The sequence below is a fragment of the Odontesthes bonariensis genome, chromosome 23 (assembly GCF_027942865.1).
Source record: "Odontesthes bonariensis isolate fOdoBon6 chromosome 23, fOdoBon6.hap1, whole genome shotgun sequence".
NCBI lineage: Eukaryota > Metazoa > Chordata > Actinopteri > Atheriniformes > Atherinopsidae > Odontesthes > Odontesthes bonariensis.
This window is the reverse complement of record NC_134528.1, coordinates 28,730,860-28,753,874: the sequence shown is the minus strand read 5'-3', so window position 1 is coordinate 28,753,874 and position 23,015 is coordinate 28,730,860. Positions and strand designations below refer to the sequence as shown.

General features: G+C 44.9%; 1 protein-coding gene across 1 annotated transcript; it reads right to left on the bottom strand.

Annotated features, from left to right (window-relative positions):
• Positions 1–10,333: 10,333 nt before the first annotated feature.
• Positions 10,334–22,057, bottom strand: LOC142373739 (uncharacterized). The gene is made up of 7 exons (XM_075457113.1): positions 21,974–22,057; positions 21,721–21,814; positions 20,703–20,762; positions 15,304–15,321; positions 14,718–14,842; positions 13,971–13,973; positions 10,334–11,065 (listed from the first exon to the last, which is right to left on the bottom strand). Exons 1-7 carry the CDS (start codon positions 22,055–22,057, stop codon positions 10,334–10,336), a joined length of 1,116 nt encoding a protein of 371 aa, XP_075313228.1.
• Between the last annotated feature and the right edge of the window lie 958 nt (positions 22,058–23,015).

Here is a 23,015-nt window from a genome sequence, read left to right as displayed (position 1 = left end):
ATTTTCTCTGTGGTTTTCCTCACAAACTTCCAGATCGAGCAGCAGAAGCTGAACAAGTCAACACCACCATCTCCTTCCGCGACTGGGAGTGCTCCTTCATGCTGGACCTTCAGAACATAAAAAACTCTCTGCTCACTGCTTTCAGAATAAAAATTGCTGGGACTTGTAAATGCTAATAAAGCTGTTGTGCTCATTCCACAAGTTTCACGTTAAAGAGAAGCCTTAATAAGTGACATTTTGATTTTCCATTCTAGTGTGTGACATTTCCCTTTATGTTCTAACCTTTTGAATCATTATGCAGTATGAATACAGCTAAATGACATAATCATTATCCTACCAGTCACATTCTCTCAGTAAAATTATTTTTCCTGCTTTGTCCATGAGCAGCGGGATGCTTTGTGAGACTTTGCGGACTCAGATGTAAAAAAAGTAAACTGGGTTTATTCACAAAAACTAAACGTGGTTAACAAAAGGCACGGCTGAGTCGGATGACAAAACGAGACTGTGACAAAAACCATGAATATAACTGTGACTAAAAAACTAAACAAGACTTGACATGGGAAAAATACTTAACTTGGAAAGATGACGTAGCATGGCATGAAGGGGTCAAAATCAAGGTATCAAGGTAGGTATGTAACATGGGTAGGATCTGACAAACTGAAAGGGGAAACCTGGAAACTAAATAGAGGACTGGGAGTGATTAGTGATTATGAGTGCAACTGATGGGGAAAACACAGGTGAAGTGAGTGAAGCTAACGAACTGAGTGAGTGAAAAACAATGGCAAAAACTAAACATGAACTCAAAAACCAAGTCCTAAAACATGATAAAACACAAAACTAAAACATGGGAAAAGTCACGTGGGCATGACAGATAACTCTTCTTTCTAAAAAACAGAGGGAAAAATCTCAGGTGATTTGTGAGAATTCTGTGAAGCCAAGCACAATGAGGATTTAGATGAAAGAGGACAAAAATACCTACGTTTTGAGGTATAATTTATCTAGGTGTAAGAGACATTGTGGATGTTAGAGAAGTTAAGCAGTGTCAGAACAGAGCGGCCCTGTTTGGCTCCTAATCAGTTGCTACGGGATACAGTAGTATGGCGTGATTTTTGTGCCACCAGGTTGAGTGACACTGTGAATCATCAGTGACACTGATTTGAGGGCACAGATCTATCTGAAGGAACAATGGGCCTCATGCAACAACCGTTCGTACGCACAGATTTGTTCTTAATTCGTCCGTCCGAGTGATTTAAGAGAATTTGCGCATTCACCAATCTTTTCGTATTTTACGTTTTCTTTCAGGTACGAACAAAATTAACGAGTGATCCAGACCTGTCGTAGGAGTTTCGTAAAATAGTCCGCTGTTATTCAAATCAAGTTTGCTTGACTAATGGATTGTATATTTAATTACTTTGAAGCAAACATAAATAAATATACATTATACCCCATAATTATGCTGACATTATTCTGTTTGACTTAAATTATGCACTAATTGAAGGTTAATTTGACTCTCAATGGGAAGCGTAACCAGCCTCACCACCCTTGGATTTTTGGCCACTGGAACCTTTCAGAGGGAGATGGGAGACAGATCGGGGGTGTCCCAGTCCTCTGTGAGTCCTGCGCTCCCCTTGGTCATCAAAGCTCTCATCAGTTTATCACCCATGGTACATCAGATTCCCATACACCGCTGTCCAACAAGTACAAATTAAGAGGGGCTTTCATGACGTGGCTGGACTGCCAAACATAATCGGAGCAATAGACTGCACACATATTAGAGCCTGGCTCGGGCCGGATTTTTCTGTCCGAGCCTGGCCCTCAACCGACAGAAAAGTTCTCAAATCCGACCCGAGCCCGAGATTAATTAAAATATTTGTGTCCGAGCCCGCCGGAAGCCCGAGACCAGTGACAAACGCAAAACGGCGCACCCTAATCAGTAAATACACATTGGTGACAGCGCACCATTATCCACCATAATCCACCATAATCCACCATAATCCATTTTAGCTTAAAGCGTTTGCACACAGTGGATTTCCCCCTCTCATTTTCCACGACTTTCAGTTCTTCAGAAGCTATTTTTCTTTTAATGTCCTTCATAGCGCTTCCAGCCAACTGAGCTCGGCTGCACTGATCGCACGTGTTTAATGTAAAGTTGTTCGAATGTTCGATATGCGTGCGTGCGCACCGAGCATGCACAGACCACAGATGCACACAGATGCATGCTGCACGGCATGAGGCACGAATAGCCTACCAACATTTTCATTTATGCATATTCAATTATTTATGTTTATCACAAAAACTGACGTTTGCAATGAACTGAAACCTGTCCTCTGGCTGTTTATAATTTTCACGACGTCTGCTTGCTTTCGAGCCCGACCCGAGTCCAACAAGACATTCTAATTTTTTGTCCGAGTCCGGCCCGTCGGGTTCCGACCGGGCCCGTCGGGCTTCGGTCGGGTTGCCATACTCTAACACATATATGCATCAAAGCACCCGTGCCGTTATGGAGCGCACCATTGGTGAGCGGAAGGACAGGTGGGTGTGTCTCGACACGGGGGGGGTGGGGGGTGGGGCAAACTGCTCTATAGCTGAGAGAAGGCATGCCAGATTTGCCATGAACGAGGGTCTCCACCTGAACCAGCCCAGGCAGACCAGAATGTGTGGTGTCAGAAGCCCCCCCTCATGGTGGGTCCCCATCAAAGTGCCATCATGATGAGGCAACAGTTGATTGCACGGCTTTTGTTGCAGTCATCTAGCGCCTGGCCATGGCGAGACGTTTTTTTTTTTTTTTTTTTTAAAGCCATTTTCATATCAAACCATTTATTTTTTATTTCGGTGACATTACGAACTACAGGTGACACGGTATTAACAGCACTCGTAATTGCTTCCCATTTCTTAGCTTTAGCAGGTTACGTAATTCCACTGCTGACACTGCTAAAAATGACAGATTTTCCTTTTTGGATCTCTGAAAGCAAAACTTCAGTCTCAGAGCCCGTAAAGTTGTTCTTTTTGCGCCTTGATGCCATTCTCATGACTCAACACTAAGGGCGTATTCAGACCAGGAAAGTCCGATAGTTCACTTGCTTTGGTCCGAACCTTTTTTTTTTCATTTTGGTGCGGTTCGCTTTCAGACTGTACATTTCAGTAAACGGACCAAAATATGTCAACAAAGCCACGCGCCCTGAAGTCGTTCGGCTATTGGTCAGAATCGACACGCGCAACACAAAGTGCTAAGTTCAAAAGTTAATGAGTGCGCTCCAACATACATGATATGTGGGCATCTGCCCAAACGTCCACAAGAGCACGGGTCTCCTCTTCGGCCCACGTTTGTCCCCTACTCATTTTAGGTCTAGAAATATTATTTTCTGTCTTTCGTTAGCTTTACCACAGCCGGTCTAGTAATTAAAAGAACGACGCTCTGTTCTGTTACTTAGCAGCAGCAGGGTCCCCCCAGGATTGTTAAACCTAAATTTAATACTTTTAAGACCTTTTTTAATGCCTTTTCAAGTAAAATTTAATACTTCTATCGCACCCATTATTTAAATAATATTGAACGACATTCAATAAAGAAAACACTTAAGTTTTATCACATTTAACCCATTTTACCTCTTAAGAGATTACGTCTCTGTTTGGCAAAAGAATGTACATTTATGGAAAATACAATTAAAAACACATTTAAAGTTGCATTATAAAATCGCCGATCCAGTACCTTACATGCAAGTCCAACTGTTTGGACTTGGTGGTCTTGTTAAGGCTTTCGTCGAACACGATGAAGGCATCTGCGCCATTGACTTCTTTCGTCATTTCTTGAGTAATAAACGGTGCAAGACCAAATTTTGTAATACAGTGAAAACCGCTTATAGTGATCACGTTGGTCCAGAGCCAATTTGAACACTATCAGCGGTTGATTACTAAAACCGAATTTGTACTGTATTACAGGTATTTCACTTATTTTTTTAATGCAGAATATCATCTAAATGCCATTTGTATCGTTTTTCAATGAGAAAAATGAAATGAAACGGATAGCTTCAGCATTTACTGAATTTTATTATCATGCAAGTTTAATTACAGTACTGCGCAGTGCGCAGACATACTGTAGGCTAACTCAAATACAGTACTTAACTTATTCTCTGCTGTGCCGCCAGTGCTTTTTTTTTTTACAAGTCTGAAAATAAAGTTTGAATTCAATCCGCCTTTCAGCACCCCTGCTCGGATCTATGCTCCTCCGTGCCGGTGTTCTGTCGATTTGTGCTACTTGGCGTGAAAACGAAACTTAGAAAATCGGCTCGGCGCATGCGCAAAACCACAAAGTACCAATTCTCGACAAGTAGGAGAAATTGACTGAACACCGGCCTCCCATCTTACAAGAACCAGCCTGGAGCTTCCAGCGGTCACACGCGCATTCAATCCGCTCTCCAGCACCCATCCTCGGACACGTGCTCCTCCATGACTTCCTTTTTCCAGCCATGATTCGCGCGCTTGCTGCCCGGTGTCAACTCGTTACGTTAGCTAGCGAGGCAGAAGCTTTTAATAACCCGCGGGTACCCTGAGCAGACAAACGACGGATGCTCCCGAGGTACAAAAAAGCAAAAAGTCTGGGATGAGGTCCGGTCTGCTTTCACACCTCCAAAAGATCCGCACCAGGGTTCATTTGATCCGGACCGAGTCCGACCTTTCAGCTCGGTCTCGGTCCGCTTGTTTAGTCCGGACCAGAGTTCGGTGGTTTGTATTCAGACCATCCCAAAAGGTCCGAACCAACGAAAATCGTGTCCGTTTGGTCGTTTGGTCCGGACCAAACGAGGTAGGTGTGAATACGCCCTAACACTTCCTGGCACAGGAGAGAGGAAGCACAGCCTTATTTGGTATTATTTTGGGCGTGGAGTATGCAAATTTACTATCCTCGTGCACGTGCACTTAAATACGCACGGGTGGCATTCATCATTTACGCAGGTCATTTACACACTTTTTCCGAAGTTAAGAGCGTTTGTTGAATCTGACGTGGCGTGTTCGTACAAGACCGTACGAAAAAAGTAAGAGAAATTTAGTATTAAAATACGAAAATATTCTTGCATTAGGCCCAATAATTTTAATTGTGTGCGTATGAATCTCACACACGCGCGCTCATAGGTGTTAGGACACGCGTTCAACTCTGACAAACTGCTCGCTCGCACGGCTCACTCTGGTTGCGCTCGGCTCTGTCTCTCTGCTCGCTCGGTTCACTCTGCTCGCAACCCTAAGTTGTATGTAAATGAGCCACGCCACCAGCCAATCACAGACTGGTCTTTTTCATCCAATCAAAGCATGCCTTAAAAATACTACGTTCAGTTCGATGAAACTCACCCCAATCACCATCTAATTCAAAAGAATGTATCAACATTAAGAAATAAGCTGACCACTTCATTTCACCCAAAAAATGAAAAGACAAATTGGTCGGGACATAATGCAGTGAATAATTCCCTATACTCCCTATATAGATCAGTGAGCAATGCTGAACAACACGTCATTGGGGTCATCAGGTGGGAACCTCGTTTCATCAGTGTTTCGTCTAGTTGGGCCCACGACACCTCCAGGAAAATTATTCTCTTGTGGAATAAGCTGCCAGTAAATGTCCGGGAAGCAGACACCCTTTCCACTTTTAAGACCAGGCTTAAAACTTTCCTTTTTGATAAAGCTTATAGTTAGGGATGGCTCAGGTGATCCTCAAACATCACATCGTTAAGCTACTGTAGGCCTAGACTGCTGGGGGAGCTCATCTGTCACACCTTTCCCCACTTTACTCTCTTTTTCCCCTGTTTAATTTCTCAAATGACATGTGACATTATTGTAGTCATTAACCGATATCCTTTGAATGGTGTTACATACAGCGTGCGGAATGTTACAGTGACATGCCGCACGCTGTCTCTATTTGGACGACATTTTGCAGCGGCGTCCCGCCCCTAAACACTTCTTATTGGTTGAAATGAACATGCTGCTTCCTGTTGACAAGCTAGTTAGCAACAGGTCAGCATCACTATCACTACAAATCATTAAAAATGCTTCCTCCTCTTTCAAACTTAACTACTTCAGCATACTTTCAGGTAGAGACACCATTCGAACTTTACAATGTTCACAAGACATTCAGCTATTACTAAATGGAGAAGCTTTTTAAAATATTCACCCAATTTTTAACTATCACAGTTTAAAAATGTAGTAAAATCCTTGATGATATCTGAGTTTACGATGCATTCCAATGACACGGAATGTTCGTGTGGAGAGTGGAGGCTCCAACTGACAGTGGAAGAATACAGAAAGATTCTTCAGAAAAAAAGTTTTTAACCTGTCAATGTTATACACAGAAATAATTTTAGCATTAAAACGTAGGAATATTTGTCCTCTTTCAGCCAGTGTGACTTTCATAGCCTTCAGAAATTAACTTTTTGAATTAGAAGCCTCTGAATCACGGCAGTACCTTCCAACTGCCAATGCTTTTTGCATTTTTCTTCTCTTTTCTGTAATTTTGTGCCTTCATCCAGCTCCAGCTCCTTTAAAAAATACCTTCCAGACCTTTTGAAACTTCAGCAAATGACTTTCTACTAAATTTTCAATTTTTTCTGCATTGTTTCTCTTCTTCACAATTTTATTATCAAACACTCAACTTTAACTGAACTAAAGGGTTTGTTGATATATTATATAGCTTTGACACAAAGGCAGAACAAATGTCTCTCATGTCCAAAATATCTGCCCAATCTGGACAAATTTTACTTCAAAACGTAGGTATTTTTGTCTTCTTTTACCCAAAGTAATCCTCATTGAGCTAGGCCTTACAGATTTCTCACAAATCACCTCTGAGCACAGAGAGCCGGCCCTCCAGCTGACATTCCGCCCATTATAAACGCCCTAAATCCTCAAATCAATGTGAAAAATTATTTTAAAACTGCAATAAAAAACAAGCCTCACATAGTAGCAGAATAAAAATAACACCGCTGGCTTCTGCAGTTGCTTACGGCGCTGACAGTTCAAGACTTTTTCGGATACGATTTTTACTTTTCGAACAGCGACCGTTTGTTTGAGGCAGTGCAATCAAAATTATACTCCAAGGTTAAGAAGCCATAGTCTGTGTACAAATGGCAGTTGGCTCTCTCTCTTACACACGCGCACCTGCTACTGTATGGCGTGATTTTTGAATGTATGAATCTCACACACGCTCGGACAAACTGCTCACCCTGCTCGCTCTCGGCTCTGTGTCGGCGCTCGCAACCAAGTTGTATTCACCCTATTACGCCCCGCCCATTTTTAACAGCCTTTTTTCTTCCACTTTGTGTTGGAACTTCCGGTCAGCTAGTTGGGTCTGCCCCTTTCTTCTAACGTTACTGCTCATGTTCACGCTGGCCTAGTTGGCTCTCTGACGTTACTTTCTTACTGTAGCAGCCTGTGGTGTACCTAGGCTACTGTTAATAGTCCTTTGTATCACAGACAGAGAACATCACGTTATTTTACAATATTTTTTTTAAGGATAAGCTGTTTGCCATTGGTATCTGTCCATGAACTAAAATATCCTTGAATTTATGCATGTCAGTTAAAGGTATTATCCGAAGTGAATCAATCTGTAGCCCTGCTCATTCACGTTGCCGAGTGCTGTTGATGGGTATGAGAGGGACAGAATTTCATGCAAGGTAGACCAAATAGCGAAACAGTAGCCTAGGTCAACTGATGAGGTAATGAGAGTTTTGTTTTCATATGCCCGCATCTGTTGGCGTTGCCTGCCAGTTTGTATTTTGGTCTACCATTGCTGTCATTCTGATGCCTGTTCACAGCACTCGGCAGCCTCAGGGAGCAGGGATATGGGCTGATTGACTCTGTATTTTTTTGTTTAAGTAGTCATTGATTGAAACCATGTTTGATGTTAGGTGGAGAATGCAGTGTCCAATGGGCTCACGGGACTGGCCAGCACCGATGAGCAGCGCCTGTGGAACATCGGGACACAGCGCAACCTTGTCCCAAAGCTGCTGGGGGATATTTCATTCTCATACCACAAACCAACAGATGCCTACCAGGCACCCGATGTAAGGCCCAACCTTCTACCCCTACCCCCCCACCCCAATTTTTTATTCACAGGATGAGCTGAGAGATGGCTTTAAACATCTGAAGCTGCCACAGTCAAGCCTACTCTTCAAATGTGTCAACGCCACCGTTGCTCTCGAGACACCCCAAGCCTCTGTTGAAGCTCATGCCATTCACGACGGCATCAACTCTTGCCGGAGATGTAGCCCTTTCTATGAGATGTTTGTTGCCCTTTCCGCCGAGAAAATGAAGAGCTTGGAGCAGTTGACTCAGGAGCAGAGTGCGTCGCACCTCTGGCACGACTCTCGAAAACTAAGAATAACAGCCAGCTCGGCAAAGAAGGTCCCGGTAAGAAGTAACCCGCTTAATTTTCTGCAGCACCATATCTACCCCAGGTTTCATGGTAATGAGGCAACTAGGCATGGGGTAGCAGGAGAGGCATTGGCTGTTAGGTGGTTAGAGGGGTGTGGCTTCACTGTTGCCCAGAGTGGCACTGTTTTATGTCCTTCAGAGCCCTGGTTGTCAGCAAGCCCTGATGGCATCTTAAACACAGGGGAGTTGCTTGAGGTGAAGTGCCCTTTTCTGAAGGATGGCGAAGACCTGGAAGATCTCTTCAACAAGAGGTTTGATGTGAAGATGGTGGACGGTGTGCCTCAGTTGCAGCCAAATGGTCCTCGGGGTTTCTACACCCAAGTGCAGCTTGGCATGTTCTGCACAGGCCTGAGGGCCTGTAAGCTCTTGATTTGGTCTGTCTCCAAGCAGATGTTGCTCCATGTCCCATATGATCAGACATTTTGTGTCAACACTGTGGCCAGACTCCGGTCCTTCTATTTCAAGCATATGCTTCCCTTTGCAACAGACGAGTACCAGGAGGGTCGCCTGTTGCTTTGTGATAGGTACACACAGTTATGCAAGTAAGTATTTGAAAAGTTCGATTCCAAAACCATTTGCAAAAACACTGAACCGTTCACTCTCTTGCAAAAATAATCACCTTTCATGTTTTAAACATTCAGAAACAATTGTAATATACTTAACTTACCTTATTTATTTTTCTGATATGCTGTTGTATTTTGTACATGCCTATAACTTACTGTGTTGCTTGCTTCTTGTTTGTCTGATGTCTTGTGTGCAGTTCAGTGTTCCTTTTCTGTTATGTTATGCAACATGCGACTTTACTTGCCCAAGACAATTTTCCCTCTTTGGGACATTAAAGTTTATCTTATCTTATCTTATCTTATCTTTGCTTCCATTTAAAAAAAATCACCTTTTGTTACTTGGGTAGTAGTGTATGTAGCCTTTTTTTTTGTCTTGATGTAATGTAGACTAATGATTTAGTGTTATTTACTGTCAACATGGTTTTGATGTTGAAAATGTTGTGTTTCTCATTTCTTTACATCATCAAGATGACCACAACAAATGTTAACAAATATTGGTTTAATTACTTAATAAATAAGTAATATTTATTACATTTGAATGCTTAAAAAGCTGTGTCAGCTGTGTCTTTATGCACCAGGTCATAACAATTTTAATGAACACTGAACATTCAATTCAATTCAATTCATTTTTATTTATATAGCGCCAAATACAACAATTTCCTAGCTAAGGAAACCAACAGATTGCACTGAAAACTTTTTCTTTTTCGGTCCAATCTCCCGGCCTGAGCGTGCCTGAGGCGACTGTGGAGAGAAACGACTCCCTTTTAACAGGAAGAAACCTCTGGCAGAACCAGACTCAGGAAGGGTGGCCATCCGCCTCGACCAGCTGGGGTTTGAGAAGACAGAAAGGGGGGAGGGGGCGGCGGCACTGTAACACCATTCAAAGGATATCTGTTGGAACAGGGAAACACGAGTTAATGACCACAATAATGTCACATGTACATAAAGAGAGTAAAGTGAGGAAAGGTGTGACAGATGAGGCCCCCCAGCAGTCTAGGCCTATAGCAGCTTAACTATGGGATGTTTCAGGATCACCTGAGCCATCCCTAACTATAAGCTTTATCAAAAAGGAAAGTTTTAAGCCTGGTCTTAAAAGTGGAAAGGGTGTCTGCTTCCCGGACATTTACTGGCAGCTTATTCCACAAGAGAGGGGCCTGATAACTGAAGGCTCTGCCTCCCATTCTACTTTTAGAAACTCTGGGAACCTCAAGTAAACCTTCAGTTTGGGAACGAAGTGCTCTGTTAGGAAAATATCTTACAATGAGATCTTTAAGATATGATGGAGCTCGGTCAACATGAGTACAAATGAACAATAAACAAATGAACTAGGCTAACTGAACTGATTTAAAATGGGTTAAAACTTATTCGTCATTGTCATGAATGATGTCACCACGAAGGTTACACAGGGCAGCACAAACTCTCAGAATCTTGTCTAATTTAGATGCAAGGCTAATTGGGACTGTTTGAGAGAGAACTCTAAAGTTCTTCAATCTGCGAATGACCCTTTCAACATGGACACGCACATTGGCAATGCGTCTTGTGTTGGTTGTGTCCTCCTCTGAAAGCGGCATGCCTTTTCTTGTAAAAGCTGGCAGGACTAGCTTGACCCTTCTTTCAGTGAGGAGATCTTGAATGACAAAGCCCCTATCAGCCATGACCTCATCACCTGGACGCAGGTATTCCAGAAAAACAGAATTTGCAGTGATGAACTTGTCACTGCACCTTCCTCCATATGCAGGTGATACGAACATGATAAGGCCACAAGGTGCAATTGCTACCAGGAACTTGATGGTATTTTGTCCATAGTAGTGGCTGTAAGACTCCCCTCTGGAATCAAGGTTGTGGGGCTTCTGAAGGGGCGTTTCAGAGCAGTCGATGACACAAGTGGTTAATGGATAATGCTCTTTGAAACACTGTGGCATTGTTGCCCTAATAGTCTCCCTGGGTAGCCAAGGGATGTAAAGCCGCATCCTCTCCTCCACGACCTCTAACCAGTAAGAAATGACCTTGCTGACGAAGGGCTGTGACACCTGAAACCTCTCTGCGATGTCGTGTTGAAGTAGGTTCAGGCGAAGCTTCATGAGAGTCATTAACTTGTTTCTGCGCGCCCCCCATTTTCACGTTTTTTGCCAAAACGACATGCCCAAGTTGTAAACAGCACAGATCCCACATCTTTTGAGACTCAGAGATGTGTCTGGTATCATTGGAAAGGTAACACTCTCAGGAATATTATAAAAGTGTCTGTGTGATGCTGTGTCTTACTGACCCAGAGTGGGAGGGGTTAGAATGATGGGGTTGTTTCCCCGTCCATATGTTTGCCTATACATTAAATTGGGTAAAGCCATTCAGGGACCTCTAGGCCTCTATAGAAACAGCTAGGTCAGAGCCACATGTCTTGACTTCATGCAGTCCAAATTTGGAGTCAAAAGACCAAAAAATGAATTGTTCAGAGGTATTTTTCAACAGGTATGTCTATGCGTTTTCCTTAGTTCCTTTTTGGAGTCTCCAAAAGGACACTTGGTTACCAAAGCTGTATAACCAGAATCAAACACCTCTAACTTGACAACCCCTTTGCCTACAAACAAACTTTTGGCCTCTAATGAAAGCTGACACCTTGGGGCTCCCTGCTACTGTTTGTATGAGGATGTCAGTCAATCTGGAATGGAATGACAGAAGCATTATTACAATAAAAATCATTTATTCCCTATTCCGCCTATGAGATTTGGCAAAACTGAACAAAACAGAACAAAAGAACATGCCAACTCAGAACAGGCAGCTTAGAACAAGCAACAGTCAGTGTATTTACATAGTATTTACAGCGTGCCACTCACTGTAGCAGTCCCTGGTGACCAAAAAGCACAGAGCCACACCACACGACGTACACTCCACTGTTGTTCTCATATGGCAGTGCACACATCGCCGCCTCCCTGCAGTGCCGTCCGGCGTAAAATGGCGTGGCATGTGAGACACACCAGGGAGCTGGGGGGGGGGGGGGGGGGTGTTCCATTGGGGGGGCAGTAGAAGGAGAGCCTTTTTCCCTCAACTCCTGCACCAAGGCCTCCCTAAACTCATTCTGCGTGAGAGGGACGTCCTGCCTCTCTGTGGCCAGCACCTTGTAAAGGACGAATGAATTTACAACGGAAATGTCAACAAAGTGGAAAAAAAATGTGCGGTACCACTTCCGCGTTTTGTGCACTACGTTGTAGCAGCCAATCAATGCGTCGGAGAGGTCCACCCCGCCCATGTGTGCGTTGTAGGAGATCACTGCTGGTGGAGCGGGGATGGTCCTCTCTCTCCACTCTCCCTCTTGCCTCACACCTCTCTGCACTGAGGCATTCCCATGCGCCACGTGCATGGTAGACAGCATGCCTACGTCTTTTGTGTCACGCCATTTGATGAAGAGAAGCGGACCCTCTCTGATCCAACGGATGGTCCCCCGAGGAGACCTGCGCTCGAGCCCACCAGGCCGGTCCCTCGGGAAACCAATCCGCTGCTCCCTCATGGTGCCACAGGCCCAGACCTTTTTCGCAAGGAGGTCCAGGAATAGGGTAGGGCTGGTGTAGAAATTGTCTACATAGAGCTGATAGCCCTGCCCTAGCACCTCCACATCCATCAGCTTCATTACTGTGTCGTAGCTCAGGCCCTTGACGATGGGTGCTCCTTTTCCCTCGTAGACAAAGAAGTCCCACGTGTAGCCAGTGGAGGAGTCGGCCAGCACAAACAACTTGTAGCCCCATTTTGTTGACTTATCTGGCATGTATTGCCTCAGGCTGATGCGGGCCTTGGACTTAACCATTCTTTCATCAATGGAGATGTCCTGCCTTGGATGAAAGTGGGCCTTGCAAGCTGCCCGGACCTCCTCATACATAGGCCTCACCTTGCACAGCCTGTCATATTGAGCAGTGCCCTTCCTGCTGGAGTTGGCCTCATCGTCTGCCGGGGGGGTTCAGGAGCAGGGTCCGGGAAATTGCCTCAAATTTCCGACCTGAGATGACAGACGGATGGAACGGAAGGCTGAACAGGTCTGTTCTCCTCCAGTAGTCCCGGATGTTCTTCAGCGGCACCAAGCCCATGTAAATCACCATCGCCAAGTAGGACAACAAGTCCTACTTTGTAATGGCGCACCACTGCTCGGGATGTGACCTCATGCCATACAGGTTGAAGTTCCTGACGATGGTGGTGAGCAGAGAGTTGGAGAAGAACAGCCGAAACAGCTCCAGGATGGAGTACTCCACTCCACCCAAGAGCTGGGGACCTGGAGTGCCCCCCACCCACACACACACAGAAGTTCACCATTTCATATTTGTATTACATGTATTTAGATAAAGGTGTCTTCTAAATAAAGACGTGTACACATTGTCATATATGTGCATACACAGAGTGCAGAGGCATTCAACATCTACTCACATCTCCAGGTCAGGATCCACTCCATCCAGAAATTGCGCCTCATCTTCTGGATCTTCGCTCACCTGGCTTGCATCTGAGTCAGATGTCTCATCTAGCCACTGAAGAACCAGTTCTGCAGTCTCTGCAGTGGTGTACTTTTTTGCCATTTTTTGGTGTCTGCGAGTGTGTTTGTGTAGGCTATGTGTGTGTGTGTGCTCGCATGTGTGTGTGTCTACTACAGTATGTACTATCTAATATGTATAATATAATATTATATAATATCTATCTATCTATCTATCTATCTATAACAGTATCAATTACAATATCTGCAATATTCTATCTATTACACAGTATGATATAATATCTATCTAGCTAGCTATCTAGCTATCTATTACAATATCTACAGTATGATATAATATCCATCTATCTGTCTTTATATCTTTATATCTTTCTTTCTATCTTTCAATCGCAAAACCAATATCAAAATCGCAAATCTCTTTGTGTGTTATGATTCAATGCAACAATCTGTACGCATTTACATTACGCACGTTACGCACCACTGGGGGCATTTCCCCTATGATCGATAACGCATGGATTTGTTTTGGCACATACAAGCTTGATAGTATAGTCCCATACACCGTTGGAAACGTTAGACTATTGGCTAAAAGGTTATCAACATGATTTCCATGGAAATCGCCATTGGCTGGAACTACTGTCATTCAAAGTAGTATTGTGGGTAGTGAAGACGCTATTCTCAGTGTGTCCTCATTGGCTTTCAAGACGTGTACTGCCCACTAACCATGCTCCGATTGGCTTGTGTCTGGTGTCAATCGAAGCTAGAGGACCTCACGTACCTCCACATTGAGAAATTTGTAAGCAATGGACTGGCATGTGACTCGGAGCCAGCTAGATAAGTAAGTAGCTGCGTCTTTAGTCGCCCACAGTACGTTTTGCGGTTGGACAATACATCAACATTGTGAGGAGAGGATTAAGTTTATAAGAAAAGGGACTTCATATTTCATAACCATGGATACTTGGCAAGCTTTACAAGGTGTCCCCGAGCCACGAAAAGGTTTTGGTGGATAACAGGAAGGCTTGAAAGGTAGGTTGACATGTCACACTGAAACACGTTAGCTTAGAGGCTTGCTGAGCTAACGTCTGTTACTGTTATGGCTGTGAGCAACCATTTGATTCGGGAATGGTCTTGAATGAATCGGGTGAATCTCAGCTTTCTAACGGTGTATGGCATGAATATACTTGTTAAGGGATGGCGTTTCAGGATTGAACTAAAGTGCATACCGCCCAATTCCAATCCCATGTGTACCGCTGACGGCACAGCGTGCAGTAACCCGTTAAGACCTGATCCCATGGATGAATATGAGAGCTGTTAGTGAAATCACGGGTTAGGTCGTCAGCCAAGGAGGTGAAAGCATCCAGATGCAACCCAGTGTAGAGTAGGCTCAGGTTGTCATTTCTCACAAGCTCTTTATATTTTGGAGTGCTCGTGTGGCGAGCGTGAAGTGGGGATAATGCCCCAATAGTGTATATTTTTAATTAAAGAAAAACCGACAACGCCACCCCAGGATGTAACCCAGGGAAAGAAATGGAAATCTATGAATAAGCGAAATTTAAACAAAGGACAACACAAGTTCGTAACACTGAGCAGGCAAGAGACGTGTTTCCAAAAGAATATACAAAAGTTTATTTGAATCAGTATTAAGAACAGTTAAAATCTACCGCTAAAAAAAGGTTACCTTATCTTCCAGGGCTGGGGCCTTTGTGCTCAAGGTGAGTGAGGGGAGGGGTGAAGGTACCAACTCAACATGGGAGCACCACAATCCACATTTAAAACACACACAACACACACACACAAGGGCAAATCAAAAGAAAAAGGAGTGAATGGGGCACAACACACGAAGGGACACCGTCACCAAAAAGGGTTCACCAGTGAGGCCCTCAGCACCTGGAATCACAAACAGGGACAGTTAGTGGGAGACTGCAAATAAATGAAAACAATAAAGAATGTCCCAACACAAAGATAATTAAAGAAAATCTCCCTTGCTCCTGTTGCTCCAGGTAGCCACATAAAACAGTTGATCCATCTAAAACAGCCGATGTATCCCTCTAAAGCAGCTGATCCATCTAAAACAGCCGATCGTCCTCTAAAGCAGTTGATCCCTCTAAAGCAGCTGATTGTATCCCTTTAAAGCAGCAGATTGTATCCCTTTAAAGCAGCAGATTGTATCCCTTTAAAGCAGCATATTGTATCCCTTTAAAGCAGCAGATTGTATCCCTTTAAAGCAGCAGATTGTATCCCTTTAAAGCAGCAGATTGTATCCCTTTAAAGCAGCAGCAGCCCTCGGTGCAGAGCAATTCAGCTCGTGGTAGCTGGGTGCCGAGCCTTCAGCGTAGCATAGCTCCAGCACAGAGGGGAATGAGCAGGCGTGCTCTGTCCACCTGCCGGCGCCTGCGCGGTTGAACATGAATTGCACAACACCAGAGGAGAAGAATGCAGAGCGTCTGCACAACCTGCAGCCAGGTAACCCGTAAGACAAACACGCACCCATTGCCAGAGAGAGAGAGAAAGAGGGCAGATCTACCGATCCTTCTTAAAGGCTGAGCAATTAAAGGGAATGATACTGTGGGCGGGCAGAACTACAATGACAGTAGTCATCCTGCTACACTCGCTGAGCACTGGGTTGCCTGGTCACACAGCAGAGGTTGGAGAAGAAAAGGTCTTGCAGCATAGTCGTGCTCGGTTATGCATTGATCCTCCCACTGTGTTCCGATGTCACGATGTCCATCACCCTCGGGCTCGAGCTCGAGCTCAGGCTCAGCCTCAGCAGCATTGCTGGTTGATGCCTCTATGAAAATAATGACTCAGTTAAAACTAAGATTTATCCGTGTTGTCATGGCTTAACTAAGGTTAACACTATTTTTAAAACATTTACTCCTAAACTACAATCGTTTAAAACTGTGTTGACAAGCAGTCAATAACAGAATGTTACCACAAATGTAGCTAGCTGCTAACTTGCATTAGGGCAAAGTATGTTCTGAGAACTTACCTGAATGCCTAACAAGCTGTCGTCGCGGACGTCGCACCGGAGCTTCATAGCCAAGCCATTTTTCAGGATACGGGTGTTGGGTAGTAGGTCTACTATCCACAAAATGAAATGAACAGACATAGGGCTTTTTTGGAGGGTTTTTTAAATTAAGTGCCCTCAGCCAAAGACGCCGGTCTTCCTCAACGCTAGGAGGCGGATGTAGATTAAAACTTGGCCCACAGCATTCAATTCGCCTCCTCCTGTGAGTAAAACACTCTTGCTGAAGAGACAATCTTCTCTTATTCCAATTATTATGGCAACCACGGACTGCACAAATGATACTAGTCATTTTTCCTGACTTATTTTTACCGTTGATTTTAATGACTCAGCTGCGCCACCGGAAGTTCTAACACAAAATAAACAAGATGGCTCCGCCCTTGTAACCATGGAGAATAGGGTGAATATAAATGAGCCACGCCACCAGCCAATCACAGACTGGTCTTTTTCATCCAATCAAAGCATGCCTTGCAAATACTACGTTCAGTTCGATGAAACTCACCACAATCACCATCTAATTCAAAAGAATGTATTAACATTAAGAAATAAGCTGACCACTGCATATCACCCAAAAAATGAAAAGACAAATTGGTGCAGACATAATGCAATAAATAAATTAGTTTATTACAATCCCATCTCAGGTATACTCACCATACAAATTACCTGATCAGATTTTTCAGTTTTTTTTAACCAGCATATTTATTTGAATTGGTTTTATGCATCTGTCATTTATCTCAAGTCTCTTACACTTCAGACAGCTTTGTCTTTTCATTTTTTGGGTGATATGCAGTGGTCAGCTTATTTCTTAATGAAATAAGCTGACCACTGCATGAAATGGCTTCATCACCCGCGTAAAAGAGAGGGCTCCACACTGCGAAGCCACTCATTGTGTCATTCATCGTGAAGCGTTGGCATGCAAGAGACTTTCACCAGAACTCAACCAGGTCATGAAGGACGTAGTTGGCATAATAAATTATGTCAAAACACGTGCTCTGAACACACGTCTGTTCGGACAGCTTTGTGACAGTATGGATGAGGACCACAAACGGCTCCTGCTACACGCGGAGGTCAGGTGGCTGTCCAGGGGCAAGGCTCTCAATCTTGTCTTCGAACTCCGCCAGCCGCTGTTGATATTTCTGTCCGAGAGACACTCCCCGCTTGCCACTTGACACTCATCCAGCTCTGTCACCGACTCCCCCTTTTTTGACTAAGGGAGAATAAACAACAAATTGAGTGCAACCTTGTTTCCTGTGTGGTCTGTGTGGCTCCAGTCAGAACCTTAAATACCCTACAATTGGTCCTTCGAGCCGGAAACTGAGCCACACACCACACGAAGACAATGGCCGATGTACAACCAGACGAGATAAGGCCTACTGATGAGCCCCCTGTACTTGAGACCACTGAAGGTCAGGTGACCTCCACTGAGTGTGCGGATGGTTCCAAGGTGATTTAGACGCAACCAAGCTTTACACAGAAGATAAAGCCCCCCCGCAAACATCATCTAAGCCATCTTTACCCACTGATCAAACAGAGCCTAGCCTTTCACTTAATCTCCCATTACCTACCTCTCACAAAGAGAACCAAATCCCTTTGCCATCAGTACCTTGTGAAGTCGTCTTAAAGCCACCTGCCCTTGACCCAGGGGCTAGACCGAAAAGGCAAACACGGCCCCCTGATTTCTATAGTATACCTGTGCGATCGCAAAGGCCGAATACACTGTCCCATGGCTCCCGTAGTTCTCATAGTAAGACGGCTCGTACAAAAACTACCTTTAGTCTCCCTGCTAGATCTCACACCAGTAGGCATTCTGTTAGCAGCCACACTAGTTGTTTGAGTGACCTCCAAGTCAGCATGCTTGAGACAAAGAAGAAGAAAGATGAGCTGGAGGAGCTGAAAAGACAAAGACAGGAGGAAGAAGAACTGGATGAACAATGCAAACTGATTGATAAGAATGCCAAAGCAGCTCAGTAGTGGCAGGAAGAGGCGCACAAGGACAGAGAGAGAATTGTCAGACATGTTGCGATTAATAGACGTATTCGCCAGAAAGAACTAGAGTTTGAATCAGCCCAGCTTGTGTCCAGTTTCATTCAACAAAACAGCCTTGATGATCCTGGTGGAGCTGCCGCTCTCTTTCCCTCACCTCCTAATGTAGCCACCTCTTCCTTTTATGATCTGCCCGCATCCAGAATATTCACTCCTGCCCCCTCAAGAATCCCGCAGGCTGACAATCAAATTCTCGCAGCTTCACAGTTTCCTCTATTCCCTGAGCCTGGCCTTCCCAGGGTTCCCCAAACATTTCCTATGCCTCAACCTATGGATCAAAATGTAGCCCTCGTCCAAGCTCCCAATTCTGCTGCTGCAACTCAAACAGCCCCATTGTCCACAGGCTCTATTCAGTCTTGCCCTTTGCCCCCTGTAGCTACTGCTCAAGCTGCAATGCTGTCCATGCCTAGTGTACCCAGTCTTCCAGTCACCATGCCTCTGTCAGTGTACCACACTCCTCCCCTCCTATTCACCATGCAACTGCACCTTCAGCTACTGTCCAAGCTCCTGCTTATACTGCATCCATGCCTGATCCTAGATGGCCCACTTTGACTGGTAGATTGCACCCAGTGCAAGTTACATCGTCCCAGCAGCCACAAGCTCTTTATCCACCTATTCAACCCCCCAATAACATGGATCTGTTAAAAGCCTCAGCATATGGGATACCAAGACCTTCACTTCCTGTGTTCAAGAGTGGTCAAGAGAGTGAGTTTGCCCTCCTGAGAATGGCTCTCCGTAACCTCCTTGAAAATCACCCACATCTTACTGAACATTATAAATATCAGATCCTCTTGGACCATCTGCAGCACCCAGGTGCTAACAAACTGGCCAGATCCAGCATGCATGATGCCAGACCATATTCCACAGCTCTTGCAGCGCTTGAGGAGAAATATGGTCAGCCAAGGCTCCTTGTTCAGAGCGAAATTGGAGCAATATTGAATTCCCCCATTATTCGCATAAGCGATGTAGAGGCCCTGGATTATTTCTCCCTTTCCATCCATGCTTTGGCGGGAATGCTGCTATCCCTAGAGGGCCCTAATAGCTCTGAATTAAGATGTGGCTCTCATGTCGACAGACTGCTTAGCAAACTCCCTGTGCAGTATAGAGATGGATTTGTTGAGTACTGCATTAAACGCGGCATTATTACTGGGCAGGCAAACCAAACTTACTCCCTCCTTGACCTTTCAACCTGGCTGCAGTCAAAGACAAGAGCTAAACGCATATCAGAGAGAGCGGTTGAACTCCATAAACAGGAAAGACCACGAGCTGTAAATGAACGCCGGCCCTCTAGACCTGTCTCCTCTGTCTACATGTCAACATGGGAAATGGATACTACATCAAGCGCAAAGGAGAAGGTACAAATTAAGCCCAAACCTTACTGTCCTCACTGTAATGTCAGAGACCATTTTCTTGGTTCATGCCCAGACTTCAAGAAACTCTCCAAAAATGACATTCTGAAATGGATCAACGAGAATGTCAGATGCCGTAAATGTGGGAGAACACACAAATTTGACAAATGCACATTAAAGAGGCCATGTAACATTTGTAAGGAGATTCACCTAACCATTCTCCATGATGTCATTGTAAACAAATCAGCCACGGTGATGCTTACATCCTCCCCCTCAGAGCTCCTTTACATGGACAAACCCAACCGTTCCCATAAGGTCATGTTGAAAGTTGTCAATGTATGTCTCCACAATGGGGAGAAAACCTTCACCACATATGCAGTCCTTGATGATGGGGCTGACAGGTCCATTCTACTCCCCCAAGCTGTTCAGTCTTTGGGCCTCACAGCTCAGTCTGAGACCATCTCACTACGCACAGTAAGACAAGATATAGTGCAATTACATGGAGCATCTGTATCTTTTGAAATTTCCCCTATCAACCAGCCAAACCAGAGGCATGTTATCAGCAGTGCATTCACTGCAGACAATCTTGGCCTGTCAGAGCACACATATCCTGTGCGACAGCTACAAGAGCAGTATCACCATCTCAGAGATGTTCCATTACAACTTGTTGAACATGCATGCCCTCTTGTACTCATTGGTTCAGACTATGCTCATCTTATTACAGCCATAGAGCCAATTCTCATAGGGCCCCCTGGTGGCCCATTGGCTGTACATACCAGGCTAGGATGGGCTCTGCAGGGACCGGCCAGTTTAGTCCAAACTCATCATCACACTCTGTCCTTCGCTCTTACCTGTTTCAAAAGTGAACTGCTCAGGAATGTAGGGAGGCTCTGGCAGATTGACACCTTGCCCTATGTAAATGAGAAAACAGTTACACGGTCAAAACAAGACAATCTAGCCCTTGATCTACTCCATTCCAAAACCGTACGAGTAGAGATAGATGGTGTAATGCGCTATGCCGCTCCCCTGCTAAGAGCTCCCAACACTCCTCTCCTTAAAGCTCCCAAGGAAGCTGCCTTGCCCCGTCTCTGTGCTACAGAAAGACGTCTGTCCAAAGATCCCACACTGGCAAAGAAATACCAAGAAGAGCTGGATAAACTTGTGCAGTCTGGCTATATTCAAAGGATCCCCAGCGACCAGGTAGATCAATCACATGAACACTGGTATTTCCCACATCACATTGTTGAACACAACAACAAGCACAGAGTTGTATTTGACTGCTGGCCCAACATTGGGGCCCTCTCTCTTAGGGGTCCTTCTCAGATTTCGCCAACATGCTATTGCTATCTGTGGATATATTAAAGCGATGTTCCATCAGGTACGCCTTCTGAATGAGGACAAACCTCTACTGCGCTTTATATGGAGAGGGATGCAACTGGACCAGGAACCCACTGTTTATGAATGGCAAGTCTTACAATTTGGAACGACATGTAGCCCGTGCTGTGCCACCTATGCAATTCACAAACATGTCCAAGATCACTCTGGAAGTAATGAGGATGTCCTCCAATCTGTCCAACATTGCTTTTATGTTGATAATTGCCTCCAAAGCTTCCCTTCCTCTCATGAGGCCAAGTCCCTCATTGACAAAATGAGACCCCTTCTTGCTGATGGTGGATTTGACATCAGACAATGGGCTAGCAATAATCCTGCTGTAATACACCATCTCCCACCAGATGCAAAGTCCAAGACAACTGAACTGTGGCTCTCAGAGAATGGAGACCCCAAAGAGCTGACGCTAGGGCTCCAATGGAACTGTGGCACAGATATGCTGGGCTACAAAAACCGGTCCATCACTTACCATGAGCCTACAATGAGGAACCTCTACAAGGTACTGGCTAGTCAGTATGATCCTCTGGGCTACCTGGCCCCTTTCACAGCTCGTGCAAAGATGATAGTGCAGGATCTATGGAAGCAGGAAAGAGGATGGGATACCATAATCAAAACTGAGAGCTTGTTGGAGAAATGGCAAGCATGGGAAATGGAACTGCAAAACCTCCCTGACATCCACTTTCCTCGCTGTTATTTAACCCCCTCTGTCAATGCAGCTACCTCAACTTCCCACATGCACATCTTCTGTGATGCATCGGAGCGTGTTTATGGTGCCGTTGCCTACCTCCAGACTGTAGATCAGCACCACCACATCCATGTCAGCTTCATTATGGCCAGGTCTCGTGTAGCCCCTAAACGACAGCTATCTATACCCCGCCTAGAATTGTGTGCAGCTTTGTCAGGTGCACAGCTGGGTAACCTCCTCAGTTCTGAGCTAACTATTCCACTGCAGTCAGTGACCCTTTGGACAGATTCCACAACAGTTCTGTCATGGCTGACATCTGACTCGTGCCGCTATAAGGTATTTGTTGGCACAAGAATAGCTGAGATTCAGACACTGACTGACACAATGAGCTGGCGATACGTGGATTCAAAGCGTAATCCGACTGATGATGTAACCCGGGGTAAAACCCTCCTTGAGCTTTCTCAGCCAAACAAATGGAACCGAGGCCCCCCATTCCTTCTGTTGAACCCTGACTGCTGGCCAACCAACCCAGGTGCGTCTGTTGAACAAGAACCTGTTGAGAAACTCAGAAAATCAATGTTCTGTGGCACAGTGATGTTTAATACAAACCTCCCTGATCTAAATAAATACAGCAACTGGGATGATCTGATGGAGGGAACAAAGGAGGTGCTTTACGGGGCGGCTCAAGATCAAAACTCAAACTTAGCCCAATGCTACATCAACTCAGAGAAGTATCTTTTGCAAAGAGCCCAATCTGAGTGTTTTCCTGAGGAGTACAATGCCCTTAAAAACAACAAATCTATTCCCAGGAATAGCAAACTACTCCCTCTTTCTCCCGAATACGACCCCAATCTCGGTCTCATTAGAGTGGGAGGTCGACTTCGAAGAGCAGAGTCCCTCGATCATGACACCCTCCATCCACTTATCTTAGATCCTAAACATCCCATAACAAAACTCATTATCAAGTATTATGACAACAAACTGTTCCACCCAGGTCCTGAGCGTCTCCTAGGTGAGGTGAGACGCATGTACTGGATCTTACGTGGTCGCCAAGCCATCCGTCAACATCAGCACCAGTGTCGAGACTGTC

Coding starts and splice junctions, on each gene's coding strand:
- LOC142373739 (XM_075457113.1), bottom strand. CDS start 22,057: ATGGATGTGGTGGTGCTGATCTACAGTCTGGAGGTAGGCAACGGCACC. Junction 21,815..21,973: donor GCATCACAGAAGATGTGCAT/GTGGGAAGTTGA, acceptor CTGCTTCCATAG/ATCCTGCACTATCATCTTTG. Junction 20,763..21,720: donor CCTTGTAGAGGTTCCTCATT/GTAGGCTCATGG, acceptor TCATTTACATAG/GGCAAGGTGTCAATCTGCCA.